At 39.3% G+C, this 26,341-nt stretch overlaps 1 protein-coding gene across 4 annotated transcripts in view; it reads left to right on the top strand.

The window, feature by feature from the left end:
• Positions 1–10,293, top strand: part of rmc1 (regulator of MON1-CCZ1) — a 65,977-nt gene extending 55,684 nt beyond the window's left edge. The window contains exons 17-23 of one of the 4 annotated variants that reach the window (XR_008396303.1): positions 3,546–3,650; positions 5,844–5,912; positions 6,017–6,242; positions 6,493–6,600; positions 8,368–9,424; positions 9,803–9,883; positions 9,991–10,291. Coding sequence is in view for 1 of the 4 variants with exons in the window: in XM_017467002.3 (XP_017322491.1) it covers positions 3,546–3,650; positions 5,844–5,912; positions 6,017–6,242; positions 6,493–6,572 (480 nt within the window). In the remaining 3 variants the exon portion in view is untranslated. Of the gene's footprint in view, positions 1–3,545; positions 3,651–5,843; positions 5,913–6,016; positions 6,243–6,492; positions 7,285–8,367; positions 9,884–9,990 lie in introns of those variants that run through there. The other 3 variants (XR_008396302.1, XR_008396305.1, XM_017467002.3) reach the window with 3 other exon arrangements.
• Positions 10,294–26,341: the final 16,048 nt, after the last annotated feature.

The raw sequence follows: 26,341 nt of genomic DNA, 5'->3' as shown, positions 1-26,341 counted from the left end.
TAACGTCCACAAACATGTCATGAAGATCAGACGTTGATAGAGCCCTGTTCTTTAAATAAAACAGGATGATTACTCACACCTGATTGTCATCCCATTAATTGAAAACACCTGACTATAATTATACCTTCACTGCTAATCCTAGAGGATCACAAACTTTTGCCACTCACAGATAATGAGTCTTTATTGATCACGTTAATTAATTAATTAATTACAGCACAGTGAAATTCTTTTCTTCGCATACCCCAGCATGTCAGGAAGCTGGGGTCAGATCGCAGAGTCAGCCATGGTACGGCGCCCCTGGAGCCTGGAATTATGAAACAGTTCTAACTCGGATTAGTACTGAGTCATACTGGGTTTGGTGTGTGACTAGCCCAGGTGAGCAGTGGGAGGCAGCAGGGTGTTGAGTAATCTGTCTGCCTCAGGGAAGAAACTGTTGTGGATTCTGCTGGTGGTGTCATGGATGCTCCTGTACCTTCTTCCAGATGGCAGGAGGGTGAAAAGTCCATTAGAGGGGTGAGAGAAGTTGTCCACAATACTGATGGCTTTGGGATGGAACAGTTGTTGAATGACGTGTTGATGGTGTGTAGAGAGTCTCCGATTATCTTTTTGGTTGTCCTCACAATTAGGGTCTTGGGGTCAGAGATTGTGCAGTTCCCATATCACACAATGAGATAGCTATTCAGGATGCTCTCTGTCATCCCTCTGTAGAAGGAGGTGAGAATGGGAGGGGGGAGGTTTGCTCTCTTCAGCCTCCACAGGAAGTGGAGCCAGTTGTCTTTCAGGCAGGACACAGATGATTTTTTCGGCACAGGGGTGATGGCGTTTGTCTTGAAGAATACAGGGACAACTGCTTGACTCAGAAATGTTGAAAATGTCTGTGAGGACATTCCATGGGCACCTGGCCAGGTATGTTGTCGGGACCAATTCCAGAAAGAGTTTTCCTGACATGTACTGCAGACAGACAAAGTACTTGGTCGCTGAGAGTTGGGGTGGCCTTCCCTCCTGGCATGTTGTTCTGTGCTTTGAACCGTGCATAGAAATTGTTGAGTGTGACAGCGTGTGGGGTGTCACCATCACATGCAAGTGGTGTAACTGTGCAGTCTGTGATGGCCTTAATGACACCTGATGTGTCCTTGGTATGTAAAAAGTAACTGTGGATTCTTTCTGCGTAGTTGCGTTTTGCCTCTGATAGCCTGGGACTAATTGGCCCTTGCTGTGCAGCTGCTTGTTGTCAACCCTGAAGGCAGTGTCTTGGGTTTTCAGCAGTTAGCACACTTCAACAGTCATCTGGTTTGCATGTGTGGCCATGGTCTTGATGGAGGTCACATCATTTATGCACTTGCTGATGTAGCCACTCACTGATGCTGTGTATTCCTCCAAGTCTGTGGTGTTTTGGTATGTAGCAACATCTCTAAACATATTCCAGATACAACAGTCTGAACATATTCTGATACAACAGTCCTGATGTGCTGAGATGGCACAGCCAGACCAGGTTCTCACCTGTTTCAGAACTGTTTTTCTCTCTCTCTCTCTCTCTCTCTCTCTCTCTCTCTCTCTCTCTCCTTCTCTCTCCCTCTCTCTCTGTCACACACACACACACACACACGGCTCTGTGCTGGTGGCTCGACGCGCGTCTCTCTTGTTCTTGCGCTCTTATCCTTGTGTCGTCTCACTGCAACATAGAACAATCATTAAGAGAATTCCCCACAGGTGTGCATTCCTTACCACTCACCTCCTCTGGCTCCGTTCCCTCCATCCAGAAACCAGCACTCCCCCATTTCCACAATCATCAATGTGTGTTTTGGCACAATTCAGATGAGCCTTAATGTTCTTCTGGGTTAGCAGTGATTTTTGCTTCACCACTTTTCCATGGATGCCATTTTTGCCCTGTGTCTCTCTGATAGTGGAGTCATGAACAGTGACCTTTATTGATGCAAGAGAGGCCTGTCCTTTGATGTTATCCTTTGCTGTTTTGGGATTTCTGGATGAATAGTTGCTGTGCTCTTGGAGGAATTTTGGAAGGTCAGCCATTTCTGGGAAGGTTCACTACTGCCGAGTTTTTCCATTTGGAGATGATGGTTCTCACTCTAGTCCTTTGGCATCCCAAAACCTTTGAAATAGCTTTGTAGCCCTTCCCAGACTGATGTATTTCAATCACCTTCTTCCTCATCATCCCTGGAATTTCTTTCAGCTTTGGCATAGTGTGTTACTGGATAAGACCTTTTTGCGTCTAGTCCAGCTGAACCCCATTATGAATACAGTTTCATAGATTTGGGGAATTATTAATTACAGGGACAAATACATTTTCACACAGGCCCACTTGGTATTTGTTAAATGTTTCTTCGATGAATAACATTAACAATAAAATTTTAAAACTGCATTTTGTGTTTATTCAGGTTGTCGTTGTTTTATCTGAGTTATTTAGTACGTTTACATGGACAACAATAATCCGATATTAACCCGATTAAGGCAATACTCTGATTAAGAAACTACCATGTAAACAGTGATTATCGATTATCTTAATCCGACTAAAGTCATACTCGAAGTAAACACAAATCGAATTAAGATATGTGGCATAGTAGTCGCATAATCGACGTGCATTACAGACATATAAATACCTTAATCACACTGTTAAGGTTGTGTGGGTGTTTTCGCCGCATTTTGCAACAGGACACATACACACACGGCAGTGCTCAACCATTTGACCACAAACAAGAGAGAAGGCTGCATCTGAAACCGAGTACTTACCTGCTATATAGTAATTGAGATGCATGTATTTCAGCTAATATATAGTAGGTAAGTACGCAGTTTCGGACGCAGCCTGTGGCTTCAAGCAGTAGCCTATTTGCACGCATAGCATGACAAATAATTAACTGCACTTGAAGCTTTCATCAAGTTAAAAATGAAACACCCAAAACTGTATAGGGTACCATAACGAATGGAACTGTATGTTGATGCGTGAAATTCTGGAGGGAACGTCGGACGGCGTGGCGTGGTGGTGTAATGATGTGCCATTAATCGATCTATGTTCTATAACATGTAAAACGAGAACATGAAAGGAATATTCTAAAAGCAGCTCATGTAAACGCTAATCACAATATTGTCTTATTCAGAATAAGGTCAATAATTACATTATTGCTGTCCATGTAAACGTAGTCAATGTTTTCATTTCTGAAACAATTTTGTATGAATATACACAAAAAAAGAAGAACTCAGGATGGAGACAATTCTTTTTCTAATTACTTACAATTATAATTAAAATTACTAATCTATTTATATTTTGCAAAAACGGAAGCAACTCAGTTCATCAGAAAATAATGTGGGCTGGTGCAAACAATAAAAAACTAAAAGAAAGGTTCTCAAATGATCATTCTAGAGCAGGGGTGGGCAATCTTATCTGGAAAGTGTGGGTGCAGGTTTTCATTCCAACCAAGCAGGAGCCAAGCAGGAGTTGCTTTTTTTTTTTTTTTTTTCCTTTTTTCCCCTGCAGCCTAATTGTGGAAAATTGTACTGTCTTGACATTCTTTCTTCTGTATCACACACAGCACTACTTTTATGAGCTGGTTATCAAAACTCTGGTCCAGCATAATCTCTTCTACATGCTTCACCAGTTCCTCCAGTATCACGTGCTGAGTGACTCCAAACCATTGGTGAGTTCAGTTGTAAGAAAGTTCAGCATGCTTCTATAAGTTCTATTTCTGGGAAAAAGCAATTGTGTCTTAATAATATGTTGGGCCACCACTTACCAGCAAAACAGCTTCAGTGTGTCTTGGCATAGACTTTAGAAGTCCCAGTGGAGGGATGGATCACCAAAACTTCCAAAGGATATTACACCACTATCATATTGGTGTATATATGATGGTGTAGGAGAGGGCTAACATGTCAGCCCAAATCACATTAGGATGTAATTGCTTACACTACAAATGTACTAAATCCAGTGTGAAATCACACATTGCTAATAGTACGTTTTTTTGTTTGTTTGTTTGTTTGTTTTTTCTTCATCATTTGTGTGGTAAAGTCTGACTTGTATCTAATAAACAGTCAATTAATGTTATAACTGACAGCATTCTTTAATTTATTATTATAATAATTTATTATTTTATAAAACTATATAATTAAAAGGAGCAAATTTTAACTAAATTACTTCACAGTTTTAATAATCTGCCTTGTAGTAGACGTTCGGTTATGTACAGTGCCCTCCACTGATATTGGCGCTCTTGGTAAAATATGAGCAAAGAAGTTTGTGAAATATTGTCTTTATTGTTTAACCTTTGATCTTTTGTTTAAAAAATTCACAAAAATTCTCTGCTCTCATGGAGATCAAACAATTGCAGAACACACGGCTTTATCAAAAAAAAAATCTTTGTTAAATATAGGTGTGAAACAATTATTGGCACCCCTTAAGTCAATACTTTGTGCTACCTCCCTTTGTCAAGATAACAGCTCTGAGTCTTCTCCTATAATGCCTGATTAGGTTGGAGAATACATGGCAAGGAATCTGAGACCGTTCCTCCATACAGAATCTCTCCAGATCCTTCAGATTTCGTGGTCCATGCTCGTGGAGTCTCCTCTTCAGTTCACCCCACAGGTTTTCTATGGGGTTCAAGTCAGGGGACTGGGATGGCCATGGCAGGACCTTGATTTTGTGGTCATTAAACCATTTTTGTGTTAATTTTGATGCATATTTTAGATCATTGTCTTGCTGGAAGATCCAGCCATGGCCCATTTGAAGCTGTCTGGCAGAGGCAGTCGGGTTTTCTTTTAATATCTGTTGATATTTGATAGGGTTCATGATGCCATGTATCCTAAAAAAAATGTCCAGGTCCTCTGGCAGAAAAACATTAAAGAGCCACCACCATATTTAACCGTGGGCATGAGGTACTTTAACATATAGCTACCTCTCTGTGTGCGCCAAACCCACCTCTGGTGTTTATTACCAGTTCTATTTTGTTCTAAGTTCTATTTTTGTTTCATCTGACCATAGACCACAATCCCATTTGAAGTTCCAGATGTCTGGCAAACTGAAGACACTTTGGTTTTGCATAAGAATAGAGGCTTTTTTTCTTGAATCCCTTCTAAACAACTTGTGGTGATGTAGGTGACTTCGGATTGTAGTTTTGGAAACTTTCTGACCAGAAGACGCAACTAACTTCTGCAATCCTCCCGCTGTGATCCTTGAAGATTTTTTGGCCACTTGAACCTTCTTCTTCACAATGTGTTGAGACAATATAGACACACGTCCTCTTCCATGTTGATTTATAACATTTCCAGTTGACTGGAACTTCTTAATTATTGCCCTGATGGTGGAAATGGGCATTTTCAATGCTTGTGCTATTTTCTTATAGTCACTTCCCATTTTGTGAAGCTCAACAACCTTTTCTGCACATCACAGCCATATTCCTTGGTCTTACCCATTGTTATGAATGACTAAGGGAATTTGGCCCATGTGTAACCTCATATTTATACCCCTGTGAAACAGGAAGTCATGGTTGAACAATTTCCTGTTCCTAGTCATCCAGGTGTTAAAAAAAAAAAAGAAGATATCAATGGGAATATACTTCAAATATATTTTTCTCATATGAATTCATGGGGTGCCAATAATTGTTGCACACCTGTATTTAACAAAGATATTTTTTTGATAAACCTGTGTTGTGCTTGCAATTGTTTGATATCCATGAGAGCAGAGTATATTTGTGATTTATTTTTTTTTAAACAAAAAATCAAAAGGTTCAACTATAAAGACAAATTTTCACTGCCTTCTTTGCTCATATTTACCAAGGGTGCCAATATTAGTGGAGGGCACGGTAGGTACTAGCTCACTCTATTGTTTTCCTCTGGTTTAGGCCTGCCTGCTGTTGTCCTTGGAGAGCACATACCCTCCTGCTCACCAGCTCTCTCTAGATATGCTTAAGGTAAAAGACAAATTCATAAGTCTGTTTTTGTTCTTCTGTGATTGTTATATGCATTAATAAGAGTTTAAAATTTATTGTGAAACTTGTATGTGTGTGTAAAACAGAGGCTCTCCACAGCTAACGATGAAATTGTGGAGGTACTCCTGTCAAAACAGCAAGTACTTGGAGCTCTCCGCTTTGTCCGCAGTGTTGGTGGCCATGACAATGTCTCAGCACGCAAATTTTTGGATGCTGCACGACAAACTAATGATACAATGCTGTTCTATACAATCTTCCGATTCTTTGAGCAAAGAAACTTTAGGTTACGTGGCAATCCTGCTTTTAATCCAGGTAGCTGGGGTTTTATATTCCTAAATGTTGTTAATGAGCACACATTGGATACAATAAAATTTTATTTTAATTATTTTAATCATTATTATTATTATTATTATTATTAGTAGTAGTAGTAGTAGTAGTAGTAGTAGTAGTAGTAGTGGTGGTGGTGGTAGTAGTAGTAGTGGTGGTGTTACCTGCTTCAGCGTTTGTGTTGCGTAACGTGTTTATGCTGTTTTTCATTGACTAACCTAATGCTCTTTTCCAGGTGAACACTGTGAGGAGCATGTCACTTACTTCAAAGAAGTCTTTGGAGAACAAACACTGATGAAACTTCCAGTTGTCTGAAGAAAAGGATGGAGATTTACTAAGCAAGGTCCTTAAACTGATGTTTGACATATTTCAGTACTTCAGTACATTCAAGCTGTATTCCATTCATTCCTATGGCTTAGTTAAAGGTGTTTGTGAATGAGTCCATTAGCATTAGAAAGTGTCCCTTTGCATCCAATCTCATACTGTACATGCTCTGTTTGCCACTGCACTGATTGTAATTATGTGGGACGTCACTGAGGGATTTGACAAACTGCACAATTTCTATGCTGTTTTTAAACATGATGTAAGTGCTATAAAATGCTTTTTAATGGGTGCCCTGAAAGTAATAGTAAACACAACCATAACATGTTTAAACATGCAATTACTGCATGTTGATAAAAATTTAGTAGGGTATTTCATGTGAATGGGATTCCTCAAATCAGCCAGAGAACAAGTGGTTAATATGCTCAAAGCACCATAAATGTCTATTGGAAAAATAATACATTGTGAAGCTATAATATATAAAATATAATGTGACCATCTTTAACTGGAAATTAGGCAGAATGTTTGGATCATGAGAATATGTTTTACGTGAATGTTCATTACTTGTATAAATGGTATAAAATGTGATGAATGCAATGGTTTAAATCATTTAAGAGGGGAACTGGACATGTAAATATAAGAATGTAACTTTCCAATGCTCATTAAAGTACACAACAGAGCTAAATCCATTTTTATGTGTTGCTCAGTCTGTGTATGTATGTGTAATCTATACTAATATATAATCCATATAATCGATTTATGCACAGTAGAGTATATAATTTTACATTACATTTTACATTTATGACATTTGGCAGATGCCCTTATCCAGAGCAAGTTAAGGTGCATTTACACATACAGCGACAAAGTGACTGGAGACCATTCATTTTCAATGAGAACTGGCTTCAGATAACATGAGCGATGGCGACCATTGGCGACTAGATGTGGACAGTGTCCAGCGACTTTGAAGGTTGAGAAAAGTTTAACTTCATGAGAATTTGGAGTGACTTGGTGCAGCGAGTACCAATGTGAGTGAAGAAAGTAGACCGCACGTCATGCGGAGCCACCACTAGAAGAAGCAGTGCCTTTGCAGCAGTAGCTAGGATCTTAGTGGGTTTAAAGCAAAAATAATCATAATAAAAGCAATAATAATGAAACACTCACTTTTTGTTACAATAGAGCAAAATCCCAGTGTAGCTCCCATCTTGGGAGCCACTTCACCCAGGAAACATGGAGGCTACAGTTTGAAGAGTTGCGGTCCGGCTCCTGGTCACCATTGAACATACTTGTACAGCTACAGCAAGCAGGGTCGGGGCACATTTGTTGAAAACTGACATACAACACATCAATTGCAACTTTTTCAAGATTTCATACATTATCATCATATGGATTTTAATGTAAACAATAATTTTTCATATCATGTCAGAAACATGTACAATATCATAGTATGTCATAAATATATGAAAAGTGTGATATTGGAGCACGTCACGCAATTGATTATAGGCGTTTGTTAGAAAAACCAAGTTCTCGGTGCCGGGTCACATCCATTGGAGCCATGCCACTGAGATCGTAACTTTTGACGAGGGTGACTGGAAAATTTTCAGAAAATCATATAAGGATTTTCTCTACATTGTTAGAATGGATTTCTTTTCACCGGATGAAATGCTAACTATTATGTGTACTATAATGATTAGATAACCGGTGACTATAGCTACATAAATCTGATAAAGTCACTGAGACCGGTGACTATACATCCATCCATCCATCTTCTATACCACTTTTTCCTTTTCAGGGTCACGGGGAAACCTGGAGCATCGGGCACAAGGCAGGGTACACCCTGGACAGGGTGGTAATCCATCAAAGGGCGCACAATCACATACACACACACACACCCATTCACACACTACGGACATTTTGGACATGCCAATCAGCCTACCATGCACGTCTTTGGACTGGGGGAGGAAACCGGAGTACCCGGAGAAAACCCCCGCAGCACGGGGAGAACATGCAAACTCTGCACACACACGGCCACGGTGGAAATCGAACCACGACCCTGGAGGTGTGAGGCGAACGTGCTAACCACTACCGGTGACTATAGCTACATAAATCTGATAAAATCACTGAGAATAAATATTATATGTAGCATAATGATTAGATAACTAGTAACTATAACTACATGAATCTGATAAAAGTCACTGAGAATAAATATTATATGTAGCATAATGATTAGATAACTAGTAACTATAGCTACATGAATCTGATAAAAGTCACTGAGAATAAATATATGTAGCATAATGATTAGATAACTAGTAACTATAGCTACATGAATCTGATAAAAGTCACTGAGAATAAATATATGTAGCATAATGATTAGATAACTAGTAACTATAGCTACATGAATCTGATAGTCACTGAGAATAAATATTATATGTAGCATAATGATTAGATAACCGGTGACTATACATAAATCTGTTTAAATAATAAGTTCATAGCTAATTGATTATTATCTTTAGTACATGTATACGTTAAAACCGAATATGGTGTGTAGACATAACGCTGATACGTATTTAGGTATCGTAAATGGTAAATGATTAACACTGATTAATACTGGTAGTGCACGTATATTTTAAAACTGAATATAGTGTGTTCCGTAAGGTACATAGGTGAATGATTAATATCAGTGGTCCTTCACATAGATCAATACATTCCTGTGCATTCCATAAGTGCATACATGCATATGACCTTTCTATAAAAAGCTAACACTCCTGAGATATTGGAAACCCAGCAAAAGATCAAAAGAAATAACAAGCTCTCCTAAAAACTTTCAGACACCCTGGATTTCTCAGCAGGTAAGAAGATGTATTTTAAACAGTTAAAATAGTTCATTTTAAATTGAAATAGAATGTTTAAGTAATTATCCAATTTGATATTAACCTATACAATAATTAACGTATGAAATATTCAGAACATTTCTGATTACAACAGAGATGATCCTTCTACTTAACTGGTCATTTATGTAATCTGGTACGGGACTATATCTAAAATTGAATCTTTAATACACATATTACAGAGCAAGACCGAACTAAGCTCATCTGATTCTAGTGTCTAGGATAACATATCAAATGAATGCAAGCCTACTAGATAATTTCAAATTGTCTCTTAGATTGGTGTAATGAGCTAACTGTTAAATTACTAAAAGTATATTTTATTTGATTTACTGTTTTTAGACAACAGCGTTGTGATTATTTCTGACAGCAAGTTTCCTGAGACATCTACGCAAGGCCATTTGAATCTGAGATCAACTACACGTAAGTCATAAAATAAACAACATAAACATAAAACAACATAAAATTATGAATGTTTCATACTGTAAAGTCTTTCATATGCATTTATATTTTGTTTGTTTCATATTCAGAAGTTGAGGACTTCATGACTATCAGTGGTGATGATGATGATTCAAGCGCTTCAGCTGAGATATAATGTATATTTTGCCTTCTATTTTTCCCCAGCGCAAAAAGCTCTCTCACATGTTCTGTGACTTATAAATAAAAGTGATTTTGAAAATGGTGGTGATGTAGACGAACAAGCGGAATTCAACTCGGAAGAGGCCGTTTAACTCGATCACAAATTAGAGGAGATCATCACAACGTGGAAAGAATTCTTCCAAGTAAAGACTGCTGAATAGGAGTAAGCGGTTGAAGATGGATGGATGGATGGATGGATGAATAAACTAAATAAAATTTTAATAAATAAAACGGGGGGGGTGGGGGGGTGTCTTTTTATAGGGCTTCCCATGCCTGTAATGTTCCAGCTCACAAAGTTCACATGTGAGCCAGAATTTCCAGTATTAGTGGACATTTATTAAGTGCTTACGGCAGGAAGAAAATGAAAATGAAGCACCCCCTCTGAGAGAAGGAAAAGGGGAGAGGAAACAAGGGGAGAATAATAATTAATTAATTAAATAGAATAAATAAATAAATAATCAAAAAATTAAAATAATTAGTAAAAGAGAAGAGAAAACACTCACACACTCCAAACAAACAGAGTGTATACTTCGCAAAAAGTGAATGCATAGAAGGTCCTTTTAAACTGTGGTTGTGATTGTGCTGTGAATTGGATGCAGGTGTTCGTGATTAGAATGAAGGTGAGTGTTCTGGGAATTGCGGTCCATGGCGGCCATGCTTGTAGGCCGCAGTGCAGGATGGAAATGTAGTCACTGGTTTGCTGTGATATGAAAGAACACTCCCTCCCCCCCTGCCCCCCAAGCGCCAAAATACACTCCCTCCCCGGTGGTCCTGGCCCTCTGGGCAAAATGTTTATATTCACGAGCGATGTCCTCGGTGGAGCAGGGAGGCACAGTGGCATCCTCAGCTATATAGGGATGCTGAGCGGCATCCTCAGTTACACAGAGACAGTGTCTTTCTTCACCAAGTCTGCCGGCTGAACTCGGTTGGCTGTGTCACCAGACTCAGGTGTACACAAAGCATGGTTGGCTATGTCATCAGTGTCAAGCCTCAGCACAGTTTGGTTGGTCATGACGTCTGCTTCAGGCATGAGGAGAACTTGGTTGTGCATGTCATCTCTCCTGAGCATGAACAGAACTTGGTTGTCAGTGTCAGCAGACTCGGGCATGAATATGCATTGAACTGGAATTAGCTAGAACTTGGTGTGGGAGGTCGCTCCGTCGACCTCTAGCTGGAACTTGGTGTAGGAGGTCGCCTCGTCTAACTCTAGCTGGAGCTTGGCATGGGAGTTCGCCTCGTCGACCTTGGTCAGGAATGTGGCTTGGGAGGCCACCTCTTCAACCTCGAACAGGAACATGGCTTGAGAGGCTGCCTCTTTGACCTCAGACAGCAACATGTCTTGGGAGGCTGCCTCTTCGACCTCGGACAGGAACTTGTCTTGGGATGTCGCCTCGTCGATCTCGGACTGGAACTTGTCATGGGAAGTCGTCCCTTCCACCTCGGTCAGGAACGTGGCTTAGGAGGCCGTCCCTTCAACCTCAGTCAGGAACGTGTATTGGGAGGCCATCCCTTCCACCTCAGACAGGAATGTGTCTTGGGAGGCCATCTCTTCGACCTCGGACAGGAACTTGTCTTGGGTGGTCACCTCATCGTCCTCAGACAGGAACTTGACTTTATGCTGGAGCTCTGGAGATGAGACAACATCAACCTCAGGGTCTTGTGCTGCTGGTCACCATGTTGACCTCCAACTGGGGCTTTGGCGAGGAGGTTGCCACGTGGACCTCTGACAAAAATTCAGCAGGTGAGGCCACCTTGTGTCTCAGGCTGGAGCTCTGGAGATGAGGTTGCCACATTGACCTCCGGCTGGAGCTCTGCAGGTGTTAAAGTTGATCGACCAAGTCTAAATAGGGTGAAGTCTAAACCTCTGTTTATTGTTAAATTTTTCTAGTTAATGTGTGCATAGAAAACTTTGGCATGATTATATAAAGCTAATTTTACCTCAGGTCCATCTCTATAAATTTTAGGGGTCGTTACCTCTGGCTAGAAATAATGTTATAAGTGTTACAATCTAAGGGTACAATGCTAAGTGTTACAATCTAAGGGGACAAAACAAAGTACTTTTTAGAAAAGGGCAAGCATGGGCAGCCATCTAAATAGAATTAATCAATTACCTCTGAATAATGACCAAGACTGGCGAGTTTGAGACCATGAGACCATACATGGCTGGCACGAGACTCTGATTGACATGGAATCCGAATGAATGAGCACAATTTAAAGTATAGAACAAACTAAACTTAATCAAATGTGAAAGATCAAAAGTATCAAAATACAAATAACTAGGAATCAAATACAACATTGAGGTTTTTACAGTTGGAGTCAGATTTAATTTAAGAGAGTCAAACAGAATTGGAATGACAAATTTAATAATCTAAATGTATTCACATTGCTTCAACAAGACTGAAACACATGGGAATCCTTCTACCACGTCAGTAGATACGGTCGTTGGACCAGTGAGTCGACCCCTACAACCCCGTCCCAACAAATTTAGATAAATAAAATAATTTGGGTCTTCCTATAATTCTTCCCATAGAATGCTATTGTTGTGATTTTGATATAATTCAAATAATTACTTATTTAAAAAGAGTATACTGTTTAAAATGAGAACTTTAAGGATTTAGCTTTAAAAAAGTATTTGTTGCAGTGACCAAAAAACAGACCATTTAACACGACCAAAAAACAGACCATTTAACACGCTGCAAAACACGTCCCGGTGTGAACAGGCCCTAAGGCAGGGCTGTCAAAGAGGACAAATAGCCCCAACTGTCAAAGAGGACAAATAGCCCCAACACTATCAAACTCAGCCCCAACACTGTCAAACAACTCTTTTTTCTCAATAAAAATAATTAAAAACTTCTTTGTCACCTTTCCGTCATTCCCACAGTTACACAAGTACTATCACTGCCAAGTCTTATAAGTAAATTTAATACCCACATGATCCCATCATCATTATGTCCTTATTCACATTTTAGTCCCACACCTCATATGAATGGATTATTTTGTCCATGTCAAAATGAATGATTTTCATTCAAACTTATTCAATCGCATTTTTAATTACCCAGTCATACAAGTAATATGAAGAATGCAAATAATTTCAGACACACACACACACACACACACGTTAGGCTTTTGTGCACATAAAATTGAAACTATCTGTGGAGTGTTTGGTGGCTGTTTCATCAGATGGAGTTTCTTCCACAGGCTTTTTGGCTGCTTTTTTTTTTTAACTTACCACCAGAGGGGGCTATTTTCGCCACTCTCGAAGCTTCCGAAGCTTTTCCCTGAAAAGTCCAAGTAGATAATCGCTGCAGTCTGGAGGCCTCCAAGTGGGAGGTCGCTGCCTCGAAGTGGGCGGTACCTACATCTAAGTGGGAGGTACTTACGCCACAAGTGGGCGGGATGTGGTAAGTGGGAGGTACTTTGGGCAGGATTTCACAAATGAGGGGAATTTAGGCAAGTATGCGGAAGTGCGCGGCTAAATTATGACCGGAAGTAGCGATGCTAGTGAAACACACCGATTAAACTTGTGAAAAATTCTGATTTCAAACTACATATACAATATGTACACTTCATTATGATGAAAAGTGCCAGGTATTTTCTCTGCATATACAATCACATTATTCATTAGCACAGTTGGATTGTATGCATGACAAACTGCACAATCCTGAGTAAAATGCTTTGGAGTAAATGCCCTAAAACTCGTCTCATCTGCCCTTACCAGCGTAACCTGGTGGATACACAGAAAACACATTACAAAATGTATGAAATAGTCAGTAAACAAATTAAAAACACTTCCTTTTGTCGATTCTACATAGTCTGTCAATTTATTGATATATGCTTACAAATTTAAATTTTTAATTTTAGGTAATTAATTACAGAAAACAGTGCGATTAATTAGGTAAACGTTTTTAATAAATTCACAGCCCTAAATCCACAGTGAAATGTTTACAAAATATGTCAAATAACAGACAGTATGCTATTTCATTTGTTGTTTGTATTGGATCATATTTGGTATTAAGAATCAAGGGTATGTAAACTTTGAACTGGGAATTTTTTTATGAATTCAGCTATTATCTTGCCTTTTTATTATTAAGATTTTGCAGATTCAATAAGGGGTATGTAAATTTTGAACAACTGTGTGTGTGTGTATATATATATATATATATATATATATATATATATATATATATATATATATATATATATAAACATTGACTGAACTCTAAATAAAAACCTCGCGTTAGGCTTCACATTCGCTCACCACAGCAAAAGCATTTGTACTTCATCATTGATGAACTGTCAAACTGGTAAAATACAGGCCTAATATAACCATTTTTTGATGATATTAACTCATTAACATTAACTGCATATGAAGCATACTACTCTACAAAAACATTTTTCTGTGCAATATATACTACTTTTTTGTCACTCATCTTCATTTAAATCTTTCAACGGTGTACTGGCGCTTTAATTCAGCGCGAGCAGTGCGCCAGTAGCGCGGGGGAGAAAATTTGACTCGATGTATATATAAGTGTGTGTGAGTGAGTGTGTGAGTGAGTGTGTATGAGTGTGTGTGTGCGCGCCAATTGCCGTAAATGTAAACGAATAACATCAACTATTTACATTGGCACCTAACATGTATTGTGAATGTAAAATTCAAGAATTAAAGCTCTATGTAGTGTTGGGTCCAAGTCCACCTTTGTTGAGTAAGAATGGAGACCAAGTCCTTAAACAAAAAATACCAGTATTACATCTTGCCATTGCCATTTAATATTTTTATTTCATGTCATCAGCACCCCAACATGTTTCCTATCAAAAAATGGTTTCAAAGAAAAAAAGGGATATAATGGTATATGTAGAACTTATATTACAAGTGTATGAAAATACAAATTAAACTGTTTTGTTATTGTATCAGACTATATCCACACTATGTCCAGTTCGAGCTGACATTTCAATTATTTGATGCCTCTCCCTCACAGGTATATTGGCTGAGTGAGAAAGAGTACAGAGTAGAGTTACATTTAGCAGCATAACAAGCTTCATGCTTTATTACTGTTTTTAAGCGGTCTATAAATTACAACAATCTCATTTCTGAACAGCTCTATTCTTGTAACTTTTTCATTTTACTTCCTAAAATTCCTATCAGCAGGTTTTATGAGATACATTTCACATTTCATGTGAAATTAAATACTGGAATCACCAAATGCTAATGTTTAGGGGTGATCGATATGACCATAATCATATTTCACTATAATGATGCATTTTCTTAGGTTGTTCTATAAGTCGTATTCAAGTCAGAAATATGATTGTTTATATTAAAATGTATTATATGATAATAAAGTTAAAAAAGTGAGAATTGAAGTGTAGAAAGCCACTTTTCATCAAATGTGCCCTGACAAAGGGTGTTCTCATTCGTCCTGTGTGTGCATACACAAGGGTACACTTCATAGAATGAAAACACTATACAGCAAGTTTCAAGTCGCTGGGATTAAGGAAAACTGGTTTGTCTAACAAACGCATAAATCAATTGCGTGACGTGCTCCAATATGACATTTTTAACATATTTATGAAATCATATGATACTATGACATTTTTCACATATTAATGACATCATATGATTCTATTACATTTTTCACATATTTATGACATCATGCGATACTATGATATTTTTCACATATTTTTACATCATACAATACTACGACATTTCTCACATATTTATGACATATGATACTACGACATTTTTCACATTTCACTGACATCATACGATTCTGACATTTTTCACAAATTTATGCCATTGAACGATTCTATGACATTTTTAACATATTTATGACATCATATGATACTATGACATTTCTCACAAATTTTTGACATCATACGATTCTGACATTTTTCACATATTTATTGGAACACTCTCTAGCTCTAAAAGTATTGGAATGTAGTCTAGTTTCAAAAGTATTGAGACACGCTCTAGCTCCAAAAGTATTGGAACACCGTCTACATCCGAAAGTATCGGGACATAGTCTAGCTCCAAAATGATTGGAACACTGTCTAGCTCCAAATGTACTGGGACACTGTCTGGTTTCAAAAGTATTGTAACACTGTCTAGCTCTTCAGTATTGGAATGCAGTCTGGTTTCAAAAGTATTGGGACACTCTTTATCCAGAAGTATTGGGACACTCTCTAGCTCCAACAATATTGGGACACTGTCTAGTTTCAAAAGTATTGGAATGAGGTCCGGCTCCAAAAGTATCGGAACATACTCTAGCTCCAAAATGATTGGAACGCAATCTAGCTCCAAATGTACTGGGTCACTGTCTGGTTTCAAAAGTATTGGAACAGAGTCTGGTTTCAAAAGTATTGGGACAGTCTGTGGCTCCAAAAGATTTGGCAGGCTGTCTCACTCCATAAGTATTGGAACTCTCTAGCTTCAAACGTATTGGAACACTGTCTAGCTTTAAAAAGTATTGGGCCGCAGTCTAATTACAAAAGTTCAAGGTTCAAGTGGTTTTATTGTCATTTCAGCCATATACAGTTGGTACATTAAAAATTGGTACATTAAAAATTGAAACGAAACAGTGTTCCTCTAGGAATATGGTGCTACATAAAACAACACACTAACCACATGAGACACAGATCTGAAAACATTCTACATAAAGTGCATGTTCAGACGTGTGCTAACAGCACAGGACAGTACAGTACTACTAAGACAGGACAATAGGCACAGTAAGTGACAGTGTAGTGCCGAACAGTACACAGTTTTGCTGTGGAAGTGTCTGATATACAGGTAGTGCAAAAGATAGGTGCCAAGGAGTAACAATATAATGGAAAAATGGTATAAATGTAAACATAACATGCTATGACTGAGTATTTAGCAAATTAGCTTATACTAAATATGAACATAGTAGTAGCAGCCAGGTAAAGTGTATATGAAGTGTATATAGTGGCAATAAATTAGATACTATATTTATATAATACAATAGCAGCAAAAAATGCAACAGTGTCAATGCAGGAATGTGCAAATATTTCAATGGGAGTTGGATGGTGTTCAGTTCAGAGTGTGTGTGTGTGTGTGTGTGTGTGTGTGTGTGTGTGTGTGTGTGTGTGTGTGTGTGTGTGTGTGCGTGTGCGTATATCAGTCCAGTCTCTGAGTATTGAGGAGTCTCATGGCTTGGAGGAAGAAGCTATTACACAGTAACACAGTAACTGTTTCACAGTTACACAGGGCCCGAATGCTTCGATACCTTTTTCCAGACGGCAGGAGGGTGAAGAGTGTGTGTGGTCATCCACAATGCTGGTGGCTTAGCAGATGCAGCATGTGGTGTAAATGTCTGTGATGGGGGGAGAGAGACATCTTCTCAGCTGTCTTCACTATCTTGCAGGGTCTTGCGATCCAATGGGGTTCAATTTCTGAACCAGACAGTGATGCAGCTGCTCAAGATGCTCTCAATAATTCCTCTGTAGAATGTGGTGAGGATGGGAGGTGGGAGATGGGCTTTCTTCAGCCTTTGCAGAAAGTAGAGACGCTGCTGGCCTTCTTGGCTATGGAGCTGGTGTTGAGGTACCAGGTGAGGTTCTCCATCAGGTGAACACCAAGGAATTCTATGCTCTTAACGATCTCCACGGAGGAGCCATCGATGTTCAGTGGAGAGTGGTCGCTCCTGCTCTCCTGAAGTCAACAACCATCTCTTTTGTTTTGTCCACATTCAGAGACAGGTTGTTGGCTCTGCATCAGTCCCTTAGCTGCTGCACCTCCTCTCTGAATGCCGACTCATCGTTCTTGCTGATGAGACCCACCACGGTTGTGTCATCGGTTAACTTGATGATGTGATTGGAGCTGTGCATTGCTGCACAGTCGTGAGTCAGCAGAGTGAACAGCAGGGGATTCAGCACACAGCCCTGGGGGCACCAGTGCTAAGCGTGGAGGTGCTGGAGATGTTGTTCCCGATCCAGACTGATTGAGGTCTCCCAGTCAAGAAGTCCAGGATCTAGTTGCAGATGGAGGTGTTCAGGCCCAGTAGGTTCAGCTTTCCAATCAAGCGCTAAGGAATGATTGTGTTGAATGTTGAACTGAAGTCTATGAACAGCATTCAAACATAGGTGTCCTTTTTGTCCAGGTGGTGAGGCCCAGATGTAGGATGGTGGCGATTGCATCATCTGTTGAGCGGTTGGTGCGATACGCAAACTGCAGAGGGTCCAATGAAGTCGGCAGCAGGGTCTTGATGTGCCTCATGACGAGCCTCTTGAAGCACTTCATGATGATGCATGTGAGTGCAATGGGACGGTAGTCATGGACTGAGACTTCTTCAGCATGGGGACAATGGTGGTAGCCTTGGAGCACGTTGGAATGATGCTGCTGCTCAGGGAGATGTTGAAAATGTCAGTGAAAACATCTGCTAGCTGATCTGCACATCCTCTGAGCACTCTGCTAGGAATGTTGTCTGCTCCGGTAGCCTTCTGTGGGTTGACTCTGAGTAGAGTTTTCCTCACATCAGGTTAGACACAGCACCTGGTCGTTGGGAGGACCGGTGGTCTTCCTTGCTGCCACATCATTCTGTGCCTCGAACCGTGTGTAGAAGTTGTTGAGCACATCTGGAAGGGAGGCATCACTGTCACAGGCAGGTGATTTTGTCCTGTAGTTGCTGATTGCCTGAATGCCCTGCCACATGCGCCGTGTGTCGCTGATACCCTTGAAGTGACTGCGGATTTTCTGGGTGTGTGCGTGCTTTGCCTCTCTGATGGCCCGGGACAATTTGGCCCTTGCTGTTGTTAGGGCCGCTTTGTCACCTGCCCTGAAGGCGGAGTCTCTGGTCCTCAGTAGTGCTTGCATCTCCGCAGTCATCCACGGCTTCTGGTTGGAGCGTGTGGTGATGCTCTTGGAGACGGTAACGTCATCAGTGAGGTGTGACGTACATCACTTGCTGATGTAGCTGGTCACTTGTAATATCACGTAGGTCTATATATAACGCTGTCTGTGTATGTGTGTTTGTGCATCCTTTTCTAGTGGAGGAATGTAAAAAAAAAGTGGAAGAACCTTTGTTTATAGACATGAACTAAATAAAATAAAAGACAGGAAAAGTGACTCAGCAGCAGACATCACTAGACCCTGGAAGTACAGTGGCATCATGGGCTTCCTCAACCCCTTTATGGAGGCAAGAGTGGCAACATGCCTGAAGGGGTTAGTGAGCCCATGATGTCATGTGAAGTGCAGAGACAGGGAAAGGGGCACCAGAAATGAACAGCAGGCAGATGAACAGCAGCCAGATGTAGCCAGCAGCCAGACAGATCCAGTGAGCAGCCAGTCAGATCCAGCCAGCAGCCAGACAGATCCAGCCAGCAGCCAATCACATTGTCAGAGAATGAGACAGGAGGTACAATGACTTTATTTGAAAAACGCCTCATTGCTGCCTTGGACAGGATAGAGGCAGCACCCACCTCCAGTCCACCAACAGAGGACCCTGATGAACTTTGTTGCCACAATTAAAAATACTGCATTAAAGGAAAAATAGTGTAACATTTCAGATTTACAAATTAATCTATAAGGCCCAGGGCAGCCAGGAAGAGGAGGAGTAGGGTACAGTTAACAAGGGAATGAGGTGTGTTAGTATGCTCATTTACCCTTGTGGTTTTGTCTGCTGTACACTGCAACATTTATCATATTAACATTTCCTTCATATTAACATTTCTTATATTATATAGAAATAAATGTTGTATAATTTATTGTTTAGAGACACTTCCTGTTTTCCTTTTTGTCATTAATTTAATCCCTCGCCATGGCAACACTATCCAATATCTGTTCACAATTTAGCATCTTCAGTGTTTTCACATCATGTTGTAATAGTTTGGTGTGAATCATATAGTAAAGGTAGTTAAAAATTCAGAGCCTGATTTTTCAAAAAGCCCACATTCAAACCAAAATAGCTGACTTCCTGTCAGTCGCAGTTAATGACTGTAAATTAGAAAGTTGTCCGGCATGATGAGAACAATGACATTTTGAAAGTTGTCCGGCTTGATGAAAACAATATATTTTCCGAATTTGGTGACTGTAACTGACCCCACAACTTTAGTCAAAAGAGGTGAAATTTTAAGCATGCTAAGGGCCTCAAAATCAACAGAAATTGACAATAATGTTTTATTCGTTTCCACGACCACAATATTTAATATATCATTTTTTAAAATATCAAATCAAACGTTTTTACAATTTTACAAAATACAATTTTAGAATGTTTTACTCCCCTTAGAGAGACCGAACTAGCTTCATTAATCTCTTCAGCAAAATCATCAACTTGTATACTAGATCCTGTACCTACATGTTTCTTTAAACAGATTTGTCCAGGAGTAATTTAACCACTTTTAAATATAATCAATTCTTCCCTTAGCACTGGCTATGTACCTAAATCATTTACATTAGCAGTTATTTAACCCCTGCTATTAAACAGAGACAGCGTTAGTTAAAGTAGTAAATGACCTACTACTGGCCTCCGATCAGGGTTGTGTCTCGTTGCTTGTATTACTTGACCTTAGTGCAGCTTTTGATACTATAGATCATACTATTCTCCTTGATAGATTAAAAAATGTTGTTGGCATTAAGGGAACGTTCTCTCCTGGCTCAGGTCTTGTTTGACCGATCGTTATCAGTTCGTAGATGTAAATGGCGATTTCTCCACACATATCGAGGTTAAATTTGGGGTTCCACAAGGTTCTGTTTTAGGCCCACAGCTTTTTACTTTGTATATGCTACCTCTAGGTCAAATTATTCGTAAACATGGAATGAGCTTCCACTGTTATGCTGATGATACAAGCTATATGTTTCAATGAAGCCAGAGGACAGACAGCAGCTTAGTAAAGTTGAGGAATGTGTAAAGGACATTAGACGTTGGATGCTTATTAACTTCCTATTACTTAATTCTGGTGACAGTACTTGTGCTAGGACCACGTGTAGCTAGAAGTAAGCTTTCTGATCTCATAATAACTCTGGATGGACTTTCTGTTTCATCATGTGAAGCAGTAAAAGACCTTGGAGAAATTATTGACTCCAGTCTTTCATTTGATGCTTATGTAGATAATATTAATAGGATAGCCTTCTTTCATCTTAGAAACATCGCTAAGATAAGAAATATATTGTCACTACATGATGCAGAAATTTTAATTCATGATTTCATCAACTCTAGACTAGATTAGTGTAATGCCTTAATGCCTGGATGTTCCAGTAGGAGCATAAACAAACTCCAGTTAGTCCAGAATGCAGCTGCTAGAGTCCTAACTAGAACCATGTCATGTATCAAGGATGGGTTTGGAAGCAATCGCAGATTATAACGTTTATTTAAACAATCAAATAACAAAACAAAGACAATAAGACAACTTGGCATAATACTGTGGCAAAACTAAACATAAACTAACCAGATCAAGAAACATGGTAACATGGAACACGGAAATCTAGGACAACGAAAGACAGAGAAACAGTGCAAACCATGGCTATATATACACGTGTGCTCATTACCAGAACGTGAATCAGGTACAGGTGGTCATGTGACATGTAGTGCAGTGGCTGATGGGAACTGGTGTCCAGAGTTTCCTGATATATGACAAACCAGAAGATACGACCACATCACCCCGATCTTATCCACACTGCATTGGCTCCCATTGAAATCTCGCATTGATTATAAAATATTATTATTAACTTATAAATCACTAAACGGTTGTGCACCACAGTATCTAAGCGACCTTTTGGTTTTCAATGATCCGCCACGCCTACTTAGATCAAAAGATGCAAGCTATTTGGCGATACCTTGAATAGCAAAGGCAACAGCAGAGGGAAGAGCTTTCGCTTATAGAGCCCCACAGTTATGGAATAGCCTTCCGATTAGTGTTCGTGACTCAGACACAGTCTCATTGTTTAAGTCTAGGCTTAAAACGGATTTGTTTACTCAAGCCTACCATGACTAGACTTTCTGTTATGCTAAGTGTAGTCCTAACAATCTCTTCTCTCCCTCTCTCCTTTTGTTGAGCCACACACGATTTTATGGAGATACTAGAGATCCAGATCCTTTCTCCTCTCCGGACCTGCCTGATCTGTTCGGATGTCCTACCTCTGGATGGAGCTCTCATCTACTCCAATTCCAGATTGCTGGGACTACGATTGCTTCTAAGGTTAAACAGACTTCATATAAAACCATAATGAACTTTTTTACACTATCTGTTGTTACCCAGATGAGGATGAGTTCCCTTCTGAGTCTGGTTCCTCTCAAGGTTTCTTCCTCTTAACATCTTAGGGAGTTTTTCCTTGCCACCGTCGCCACCGGCTTGCTCAATTGGGAAAATCTGTATACCGTGTTTATATGTTTCTTTAAAGCTGCTTTGAGACAATGTCCATTGTAAAAAACACTATACAAATAAATAAATTGGATATCAACCATGGCTTGACATTATTCTGACCAAGTTTGAAGCAAATTAGATAAAAATAAGAGGGTGATTTCAAAGCATTTTGAAAAGTTACACACTTCCTGCTGCCAGTTGGTGGCACTATGACTTACATCCATGTGATCGGCCTCCTTCAGCGAATATTCAGCTGAAGTTTACTCCAAATCAGTCAATGTATACAAAAGTTCTAAAAGTTATAACACACTTCCCTTTTCTCACCATAAATTCATTTCAGTGCCATGGGCAAACTGTTCAAGATATCAAAAATTAACTCGCAATTTAGCATTTATGTCTTGACTTCATGGTGACCGAGTTTGTTGGCAATTGGATTAATTTCCTAGGTGGAGTATATCAAATTCCAGAGCATGCGTTTTTCAAACAACCCTAAATAACCAACTTCCTGTTGGACAGAGCTAATCACGTACAATCATGCACGGAAGTTGCTCTGCCCGATGAGATCTAAATGTCTACCGGGATTCATACATATAGGTGCTAGTATGTATCCAAGGTTTCAGATTGCATTCAAGGGGGTGCTGTAGAGCCCCACTCCCATGCTGGCGTACCAGCTTTGGCCCGGCCCTAATGGCATTCTGACCTGGGTGTACATTTTCAATGTTAATGGTCAGTTTTTGACCTTTGTAAAGGCCTCAAAAAACCCCAAAACATTGAAGAAAATAGAAGAAGAAGAAGAAGAAGAAGAATAATTAAGAATAAGAATAATCCCAAGAAAAACAATAGGACCTTTGCCCTTTTAGTGCTTGGGCCTTAATAATAAAATAAACAGAATAAACCTAAGCTAAACAATAGGGATGATAATAATAATAATAATAATAATAATAATAATAATAATAATAATAATAATAATAATAAACAGAGCAGATCCAATAGGGCCTCGCACCAGAGTTGCTCGGGCCCTAATAAAAGATTTGTGAGCCCATTCCAGAAGCAGTCATGCAAGCTCAATCCATGACACTACCTCCACCATGCTTGACCGATGAGCTTGTAGGTTTGGATCATGAGCAGATCTGTTCTTTCTCCAAAATTTGCCTACTTTGGTAGAGGGTAATCTCGTTACAGAACTTTTGTGGGTTATCTCTGTATTTCTTTGCAAATTCCAATCTGGCCTTCTGATTATTATTGCTGATGAAACCTACTGTGAAATATGCTGGTTAATAATTGAATAATTGCCGCTGTTTGGTGCTGGTGGTCTATGGTCTCTTATGATGATTGATGACTTCTCAAGTACGTCAGGATAACTCCAAACCTGGTTGCCTCTGCTATTAGGTCCAATTAAATTCAATTCAATTTTATTTGTATAGAGCTTTTAACAATGGACATTGCCACAATGTGACAGTGACAATTTTCATAATTTTGCCTCTGTACACAATGGATTTGAAATTAAGCAATCGAAATGTGATTGAAGTGTAGACTTTCAGTTTAATTCAAGGGGTTTAATAAAAATATTGCAAAAATTGCCGTTTTCACAGGCAAAAGTAATTGGACAAACTAACAATCATAAATATTAGGATTATTTTTAACACTTGGGTGCAAATCCTTTGCAGTCAACAATTGCCTGAAATATGGAACCCCATGAACATCACCAAATGCTGAGTTTCCACCCTTGAGATGCTTTGCCAGGCCTTTACTGCAGCTGCCTTTAGTTGCTAGTTGTTTATGAGTATTTCTGCCTTCAGTTTTGTCTTCACTCATTGAAAAGCAGGCTCAATTGGGTTGAGGTCATTGGACATTTAAGAACATTTAATTTCTTTGCCTTAAGAAGCCCTTGGGTTGCTATTGCTGTATGCCTAAGGTCATTATCCATCTGCACTATGAAGCGCTGTCCTATCAGTTTTGCAGCATGTGACTGAATCTGAGCAGAACGTCTAGCTCTATACCCTTTAGAATTCATTGTGCTACTTCTATAAGCAGTCACATCATCAATAAACACCAGTGATCCAGTTCCACTGGCAGCCATACATGCTTTTGTCTTAACACTTCCTCCACGTTTTTGACAGATGATATTGTATGCTTTGGTACATGAGCCCTTGTTTCTGTATCCATACTCTTCTTCTCTTCCCATCATTCTGGTATAAATTAATCTTGCATCAGATCTGGTCAGGCTTTTTTTTGGAGTTTTTTTTTTATTTATTTATTTTTTTAGTAAAATCTAATCTGGCCTTTCTGTTCTGTGTTACGATTGGTTTGCATCTTGAGGTAAACTGTCTGTATTGAAGGCATCTCTTAATGATTGATTTTGATGAAGATATGCATACCTCCTCCAGAGTGTTCTTGACTTGACTAGACGTTGTGAAGCGTTTTCTTCAACAAGAAAAAAATCTCCATCCATCCACTTTCAGCTCACTCGTGCATTTCTTCTTTTTAAGAAGGTACTAAATTGTTGATTTGGCCATTCCTACATTTTCTCAGATAGGTATGTTTTTTTTTTCAGCCTAGTGATGGCCTGATTAACTTGGATCAACACCTCTTTGGACCACATATTGAGAGTTCCCATAAACAGCTACCAAATGCAAATTCAACACTTGGAATTAACTCCAGACCATTAATTTTTTTATTTGTTATGAAATAATGAGGAAACAGGCCAAACATATTCACGAAACTTGCTTATCAGTCAATTGTCCAATTACTGTGAAAATGGAGGGACCTAAATGGTTAATGCAATGAGCCCTTTGACTTAAAGCTAAAAGCGCATACTTCAATCACATCTTGATTGCTTCATTTCAAATCCATTATGGTGGTGTACAGAGGCAAAATGATTTTTAAAAAAAATAAAAAATGTGTCACTGTCCAAATATTTATGGATATGACTGTATAAATTCAAGATATAAATGTTAAATTTATAAATTTATCCCTAATGAGTGTGACAGTAGGAAATTTACAAACTTTACAAGGACAGTAGAATTGTTGTATATGCTGTTGCATTAGGAACCTGTTGATATTTGTGCTTTGAACAACAGTCTCTTGGCAGTTTTGATTCTGTTGATTCTGCCTTGCCAATGGTCTGAGGGTAGCCAGGTGATGAAGTCTTGTGTAGGAATTCCCAGTGGTGACTGAAGTTCTGTAATTCTTTGGACGAGAACTGTGGGGCATTATCAGAAATGACTATGTCTACAATGCCCTGCCCGGGGCAAAATGAGCTTTCTGCTTTCTGATCACAGTAGTTGAAAGAAACATGAAAGCAGAGCTATCATCTCATATCCATGTTTTGATTTTGAAACCAAATGTCAGTGTTTAGCAAAAACAAAAAAATTGGCTTGAACCATTCCAGTACTTTTTGAGGGGACTGTACTTTCTGTCCATATGTATAATGGTGAAACTTTTACATACTGAAAAGTATAGCCAAGAACTCTTTTTCTAGTCGTTCATAGCAACTTTCTGTGTGTGTTAGTGCTCTACTTGCAAATGCTACTGGCTCACCTCTCTTTGTGTGCGCAGCACCGGACCTGTGTCAGAGGCATCACATTGGATGGTGAGTTCTTCATCTGGGTTGTAGTATTTCAGCACTGCAGCATTTACTATAGTTTCTTTTATTTTGCAGAAAGCCTCTTCCTGCTCTTCCTGCTCACTTAGTCAGATGTCTGAGAACCTTGCACTGGTCTGAAAGATGTGCACAAAATTTAAGAGGTAAATTACCGTGAGTTTCTGAACCCCTTTTACATCCGTTGGTTTAGGCACGTGTGTTATACCTTGAACTGTGTATGGGTCTATTTTTAATCCATCAGATGTCAGGAGGTATCTGATGTAAGAAACTTCTTTTTCACAGTTTGTCAGCATTAAGTTTGATGTTTTTTCTTTCTACACCATGTTAGA

Source organism: Ictalurus punctatus, chromosome 1, assembly GCF_001660625.3.
Source record: "Ictalurus punctatus breed USDA103 chromosome 1, Coco_2.0, whole genome shotgun sequence".
Taxonomy (NCBI): Eukaryota; Metazoa; Chordata; class Actinopteri; order Siluriformes; family Ictaluridae; genus Ictalurus; species Ictalurus punctatus.
The sequence above is the reverse complement of the archived record's forward strand: the minus strand, read 5'-3'. Positions and strand labels throughout refer to the sequence as shown.